The 7,143-nt window shown below is 45.8% G+C and overlaps 1 protein-coding gene and 1 long non-coding RNA gene across 5 annotated transcripts in view; one reads left to right on the top strand and one right to left on the bottom strand.

The window, feature by feature from the left end:
- LOC116554017 overlaps window positions 1-322 on the top strand; it is a 1,675-nt gene extending 1,353 nt beyond the window's left edge. The window contains exon 2 of the long non-coding RNA XR_004270013.1: window positions 41-322. This is a non-coding gene — a long non-coding RNA (uncharacterized LOC116554017). The remainder of the gene's footprint in view (window positions 1-40) is intronic.
- The window catches only part of DENND10 (DENN domain containing 10), a 30,349-nt gene continuing 23,359 nt past the window's right edge, over window positions 154-7,143 (bottom strand). For 3 of the 4 annotated variants that reach the window (XM_032281792.1, XM_032281795.1, XM_032281794.1), the window contains 2 exons: window positions 4,418-4,512; window positions 154-603 (listed from right to left, as the gene is read on the bottom strand). In XM_032281792.1, coding sequence (XP_032137683.1) covers window positions 427-603; window positions 4,418-4,512 — 272 coding nt within the window. In that variant the 3' untranslated portion in view covers window positions 154-426. Of the gene's footprint in view, window positions 604-2,908; window positions 3,262-4,417; window positions 4,513-7,143 lie in introns of those variants that run through there. The other variant, XM_032281793.1, reaches the window with a different exon arrangement.

The raw sequence follows: 7,143 nt of genomic DNA, 5'->3' as shown, positions 1-7,143 counted from the left end.
ACTAAAAAAAAAAAAAAAAAAAAAAAAGAATAATACAAAGTGACATTTCAGGCAGCTTTCTGAAAGTAAACCATTAGCCTATGACTACACAGTGAGACAAACTGGAACATGTCATAATGAAGGCTTTCGCATTTGTAGTGGTGCACTTTTTTGCTCTTACCCCGGGACCTCTAGCCGTTTTGTAATGTTATATAAAGGAGTTACAGCACTTTGTCCAGCACTGAAGCAGGCAGGAAATTAATCAGCCAAGAGAAAATCAGAAGCGTGTTCACGTGTTTCAATGTTTTTCACGTCAAAGCTCAAAACTTGCAAATAAATCATTGAAAATATGTTTCTCTGTTATTTTCAGGACTTTATGTAGTTAATGGATAATCAGAGTGAAAGAGGGCTTTCTATCAGTCATCAGTGATACATTCTGTCACACAGTCAGATTTTCAGCATTTGTTCTGCTGCTGCTAGATGATAAAGGAAGTTTTCTGTTGCTGGTGGAAATCGTTTTTGCTTTAGTGCCTCCAAATTAAGGACTCTCTTCTCTCCATCAGCCGAAACTTCTGAAAACGGTGCTAGGTTGGTAAAGATTTCTCTTGTTTTTAGAGCAATATCCTTTAATGGAACAGGAAAATATGCAACATGTTAGTATGCAAAACTTGAGTATTTAGTGTCTAGAATTCTTCCTGCTATTTTATCAGACTGTTTATAAATTATGAAAAATGAGGTCGGTGTGAATAAGCTCATGCCTGTAATCCCAGCACTTTGGGAGGCTGTGGCGGGAGGACGGCTTGAGCCAGGAGTTAGAGGCTGCGGTGAGCTCTGATCATGCCACTGCACTCCAGCCTGGGCAACCCTGTCTCAAAAACAAGCCACTAAGATATAACGCGTGTTTTCTGTTGTTTTTGAGACAGGGTCTTTCTTTGTCACCCAGGTTGGAGTGCAGTGGTGCAATCATGGCTCACTGCAGCCTTGACCTCCCAGGCTCAAGTGATCCACCCACCTCAGCCTCCCGAGTAGCTGGAACTACAGACGCACGCCACCACATCCAGCTAATTTTTAAATATTTTTTGTACAGATAGGGTTCCACCATGTTGCCCAGGCTGGTCTCAAACTCCTGGGCTCAAGTGATCTCCCCAACCTCGGCCTCCCAAACTGCTGGGATCATAGATATCTGAGCCATTGTGCCTAGCCTGATAATTCTTTTTAAAGAAAAATATTAGGAAAAATGAAACAAAACAACTTAGAAAAATTAATGTCATAGATTTTTTTTTCTTTATTTTTATTTTTTAAAGATGGGGTTTCACCATGACGGCCAGGCTGGTCTTGAACTCCTGACCTCAGGTGATCCACCCACCTCAGCCTCCCAAAGTGCCTAGGATTACAGGCGTGAGCCACCGTGCCCAGCTTCTTTTTTTTTAAAGATGGGGTTTCACCATGTTGGTCAGGCTGGTCTTGAACTCCCGACCTCAGGTGATCCACCCACCTTGGCCTCCAAAGTGCTTGGATTACAGGTGTGAGCCACCGCGCCCGGCCAATGTCATAGATTTTTAAAAATCATTTTAGCCATTTCATGAGTGTATAATTCAGTGGCATTAAGTACATTTGCAGTGCTGCACAGCCATCACCCCTCTTCCCACACTTTCACCAGCCCAAGCAGAAACTCAGAATCCATTAAACAAGAACCCAATTTCCTCTCGCTTAGCCTCTGGTAACCTCTATTCTACTTTCTACCTCTGTGAATTTGTCTGCTCTGGACAGTTTGTATAAGTGGAATCATACTTTTACCCTTTAGTGTCTGGCTTATTTCATTAGCATGTTTTCAAGGTTCATCCATGTTGCAGCCTTTATCAGAATTCTATTCCTTTTTTTTCCCCACCAACAAAGCCACATTCAAAACATTCCATTCCTTTTTAAGGCTGATATTCCATCGTATAGAAAGACTACATTTTGCTTACCCATTCACGTGAAGGACACTGGGCTGCTTCTACCTTTTGGCTACTGTGAGCAACACTATTATGGATATTTCCATACAAGTACAGTCATGCACCACATAATGAGGTTTTGGTCAACCAGGGACCAGATATACAATGGTAGACCCAAAAGATGATAATACTGTGTTTTTTTTTTTTTGAGACGAAGTTTCACTCTTATTGCCCAGGCTGGAGTGCAATTGTGCAACTTTGGGTCACTGCAACCTCTGCCTCCCAAATTCAAGCGATTCTCCTGCCTCAGCCTCCCAAGTAGCTGCGATTATAGGCGCCCACCACCACGCCTGGCTAATTTTGTATTTTTAGGAGAGAGGGTTTCGCCATGTTGGCCAGGGTGGTCTTGAACTCCTGACCTCAGGTGATCGACCCACCTCGGCCTCGCAAAGTGCCGGGATTACAGGCATGAGCCACCAAGCCTAGCCAAGTCCCTGCTTTCAATTATTTTGGGTATATGCCCAGAAACAGCATTGCTAAATTATATGGTAACTCAATGTTTAACTTGTTGAGAAATGCTGCTATTGTTTTTTGAAGAAATCTCTTCCCAAAAGTCCTCTTCTGCCTGGGATAAGTAACCCGGCACCTGCCACACAGGCTTTATTCCTTTTGGGTAGCTGAGCACTCACTAAAGCGCTCATTCAAATCATGTCTTCTGGCCGGGCACAGTGGCTCACACCTGTAATGCCAGAACTTTGGGAGGCTGGGGCGAGTGGAGCACTTGAGGTCAGGAGTTCAAGACCAGCCTGGCCAACATAGTGAAACCTCATCTCTACTAAAAATACAAGATTAGCCAGGTATGGTGGCAGGCACCTGTAATCCCAGCTACTTGGGAGGCTGAGGCAGGAGAATCGTTTGAACCTGGGAGGTGGAGGTTGCAGTGAGCCAAGATCACACCACTGCACTCCAGCCTGGGCATCACAGTGCAAAAAAAAAAGAAAGAAAAAAAATCAGGTCTTCCTTGTTGGCTGACATCAGTAATTCATTCATATATTTTTGAACCCTTACAACATTCCCTGCACTTTCACTTGCCTTCCCCAAGGTCTCTTACGTTATACTAAGTCATCTAGGTAGCACTTTTAGTCTGTGAACAACACAGTAATGCAGAACTCACATTTACATATTTTGCTGATATTTTAACAATATGTCTTTTCTCTAATGCTGGGGGATAGGAGGGCAATGAGGATTCACATGGTAGGAAAGAGGTGGCCCCAGAGTCTCTAGTGTTCAGGTCCTTAGAGCAAGATCGGTCCACTCTTCCTGCTCACAGCTGGCCAGGCCACCAGCACTGCAGAGAAATGTCCCCTCTCATCTTTCCACTGTCACATCACCTCTTCAGAGAGCTGTCCTACCATCCCTCCAAAATTCACCTCCTCAACCCCTTGTTTCTGTCACAGTGTTTATCATGGGTTGTAATTATCTTGTCCATTATTATTTTCCTGTGCACAGGAAATAAGTACAGGCTCCATGAGGGCAGGGATTTGCTCACCACTGCATCCCCACTGCCAGTGCAATGAGCCTGACAAACAGAGCTCAAGAAACACTGAGTAGGGCAGCCCGAGCCCTCGCGGGGCCCATGGCCACCCTAAAAAACAAACACTGAGTAAATGAGAATGGATAGTGAAGAAGCCATGAGGGGTTGGGCCGAATGAGGACAGCATGCGTATCAGGGGTGCCCCAGGTAGGACAGGTACAGACGGGAGACAGTCCTTCCAGGCCCTCCAGCCCCAGGTTATAAGTCAGGCATCTAGAGAAGGCAGGGCCTGGGAGAGGCTACGCTGGAAGTGTAGCCTTCAGGAGAGGAGCAAGGAGCTGGGAACAGGCCAAATGCAAGGAGACTGGGCAGGCTGCCGGCCACCATGTGGAAAGCACAAGAAATAAAACCCATTTGCCATCCCAGTTTGGCAAGGGCAGAGCAGGTGCCCACTGGTCCACGTGAACACTGGCCAGCATGCCAGGTAGACCCCAGCATGGAGCTAGCTCTGCAGCGTGTGGAACAGTCACTAAGTGGGACAGGAGTCTGACTGCGTGATTTCTGTTGTCCTGGGGACAAGACAGCAAAGCCAAATTGAGTTCCCCATGCTCAGCAACAACCTCCCCTTTATAATTTGTTCCTTCAGGGAAATTCTCCCAGGAAGAAAGAGTGCACTGGCTGGGCCAGAAGAGCCTTCCAGACCACTTAGTAGTTACATTTCTCATTGCCAGCGGTCGGTGTCAGCACCTGCCCCCATGCATACCTGCTCTCGAGCCCGGTAACTAACTACATCAGGCCAGGCTGTACCTGCTTGTCCATCATCGATGCGGCCGTCTGCAAACCCTCCTCTGAGCACCTGCCCGCTGGCCTCTCCCACAGCCCCCACTTTGCTGATGTGCACAGCTCTGTCGCACACCACCCAGCAACACCGGGTCAGGACTTTCAATAGATCAGAAGGTGAGGGAGTTACCTGTATAACCTGGCTGTCTGATTTTTCTGGATCTTCTGCAGACTGAACAATTAGCTGACCCATTTCTTTGTGAAGTTTGCCCATTGCCATGGCCTCTGGTGAGATTAAGAAGAAGATGTATGAATATTTAGAAACTGACACAATAAAAACTAATCATGCCATCTCTCCAAAAATTTGAAAGACCACACTGAGGGAATTTTCAAAAAGCAGCTGACAACCTCCCACGTGTCCATTTTATCACTAAACACAAATCCAACAGCATGCTGGGAGGAAGGCATAGTAAAATCATGATTTATACTTCTAGGCCAACATAAAAACACATTACATCAAACCAGATTTCCCCTTCACATCCACTTGGCCAGAATTTTTATTCTTCTTCCCAGACAAAGCATAATGAACAATTCTGACTATAAGTAAGTTGTGACTATAAGCCAAAAGCCTGACCTTCTAGTCCTGGTCTTTACAGTTAAGAAATTTATCTTTTTGGTGGGAATGTTGTGAAAGAAGAGTTTCCTGTCAGTTCTGCAGAAGCCAGCTGGGCATTCAGTGTGTTTAGGTTCTTAGAAGAGAGCAAAGGAAAGCCCCTAAGTTAGCTTGGTTACACACATTGCTACCGTCTGCACTGAGGAGGCTAACAGAAACTTGTCTGTCACTTCAAGAGACAAACTCCATTCCAATGGTGCTGAGTAGGATGAGCCCATTTTATAGACACAGAGCAACACAGGGCGGCAGGGAGAGGGCCACCCTTTCTGGTCCTAACGTTTCATCTGCCTAGCGGCCCTGGCCACCGCCATTTTTCTATCACTTTCGCTTTGCAAAAGGCAGTTATTTCCTAAAGATCTGACCCCATAGTTTGAATTTTTCACCATAAGCATGCATTATGTTTGCAATTTTAAAATGAATTAAAGGAAAACCAGTTACGGTTCTATTAATTTGAAGTTGTTCAATAAAACTTCACACAAGCAAATCTATCTAACAATTCCCAATGAGTCAGCATTCAGCTGCCCCCACTTTTGGGAGAAAGAAAAATGACAAAACAAAGCTGTTATCAGTAATCCATATAAAACCACTTCCTGAGTAGTGCCCTGGGCTGAACACTCATTTAAGCCAAGCTTTTCTAGTTTATATAGCTGTAATTTGGGACAATTTAAAGGGTCTAAGAGTGTCACTCTAACATTAGCACACCCTTTCCTGACCGTCAGCTCTAAGAACACTTTCATTCCCTTGTGCTACTGAGACATGCTTCAAAAAAGATTTTCTGGGAGGCTAAGGCAGGAAAATCGCTTGAACCCAGAAGGCAGAGGCTGCAGTGATGACACCACTGCACACCAGCCTGGGCGACTGAGCAAGATTTCGACTCAAAAAAAAAAAAAAAAAAAGATTTTCCATACTGGAGTCACATTTATACCCTGTGTAGTGACAAAAGTCTACATATTCTTTGATATTCCTCTCTTCAAGAGGTAGAGACTTATTGCTCTCCCCTTAAGTGTTGACTAAACTTGGTGATTTGCTTCTAACAAATAGCACATGGAGGAAGTAGTGGTGTGTGACTACCAAGACAAGGCTATAAAAGGCACTGTGGCTTCCTTCTCTCTCTCGGATCACTCACTCTTGAAGGAGCCAGCTATCATACAGTAAGAACGCTCAAGCAGCCCTATAGAGAGGCCCATGCCAGGAGGAACTGAGGCCTCCTGCCAACAGCCATGCAAGGTGAAACTGGATGTTCTAGCCCCAGTTGAGCCTTCGGATGACTGTAGCTCTGGGATATCTTGACTGAAACTTCCTAAGCCAGAACTACCTCTAGATAAGAAATTGCTGATCCACCAAAACTGTGAGATAAATATTTGTTGTTTTAGGATATGATGGCTCAAGCCTGTAATCCCAGCACTCTGAGAGCTGAGGCCGGTGGATCACTTGAAGTTAGGAGTTCGAGATCAGCCTGCCGACATGGTGAAACTCTGTCTCAACTAACATACAAAAACTAGGTCAGGTGCAGTGGTTCACATCTGTAATCCCAGCACTTTGGGAGGCTGAGGTGGCTGGGTCACCTGAGGTCAGGAGTTCAAGACCAGCCTGACCAACATGGTGGAACCCCATCTCTACTAAAAATACAAAATTAGCTAGGCACGGTGGCGGACACCTCTAATTCTGGCTACTCGGAGAGGCTGAGGCAGGAGAATTGTTTGAACCTGGGAGGCAGAGGTTGCAGTGAGCCAAGATCACACCATTGCACTCTAGTCTGGGCAACAGAGTAAGACTCCGTCTCAAAACAAACAAGTAAACAAACAAACAAAAACAAAAATTAGCCGGGCATGGTGGTCCATGTCTGTAATCCCAACTATTTGAGAGGTTGAGCCAGGAGAATCACCTGAACCCTGGGAGGCATAGGCTATAGTGAGCCAAAATCATGCCACTGCACTCCAGCCTAGGTGACGGAGCAAGACTGCACCTCAAAAAAAAAAAAAAAAAAGAGGGCCGGGCGCAGTGACTCAAGCCTGTAATCCCAGCACTGTGGGAGGCCGAGGCGGGTGGATCACGAGGTCAAGAGATCGAAACCATCCTGGTCAACAGGGTGAAACCCCATCTCTACTAAAAATACAAAAAATTAGCTGGGCATGGTGGCGCGTGCCTGAAATCCCAGCAACTCAGGAGGCTGGGGCAGGAGAATTGCCTGAACCCGGGAGGCGGAGGTTGCGGTGAGCCGAGATCGCGCCATTGCACTCCAG

This window comes from Sapajus apella, unplaced genomic scaffold (assembly GCF_009761245.1).
Source record: "Sapajus apella isolate SASKATOON/1434 unplaced genomic scaffold, GSC_monkey_1.0 scaffold13, whole genome shotgun sequence".
Taxonomy (NCBI): domain Eukaryota; kingdom Metazoa; phylum Chordata; class Mammalia; order Primates; family Cebidae; genus Sapajus; species Sapajus apella.
This window is presented reverse-complemented; position numbering and strand designations above follow the sequence as displayed.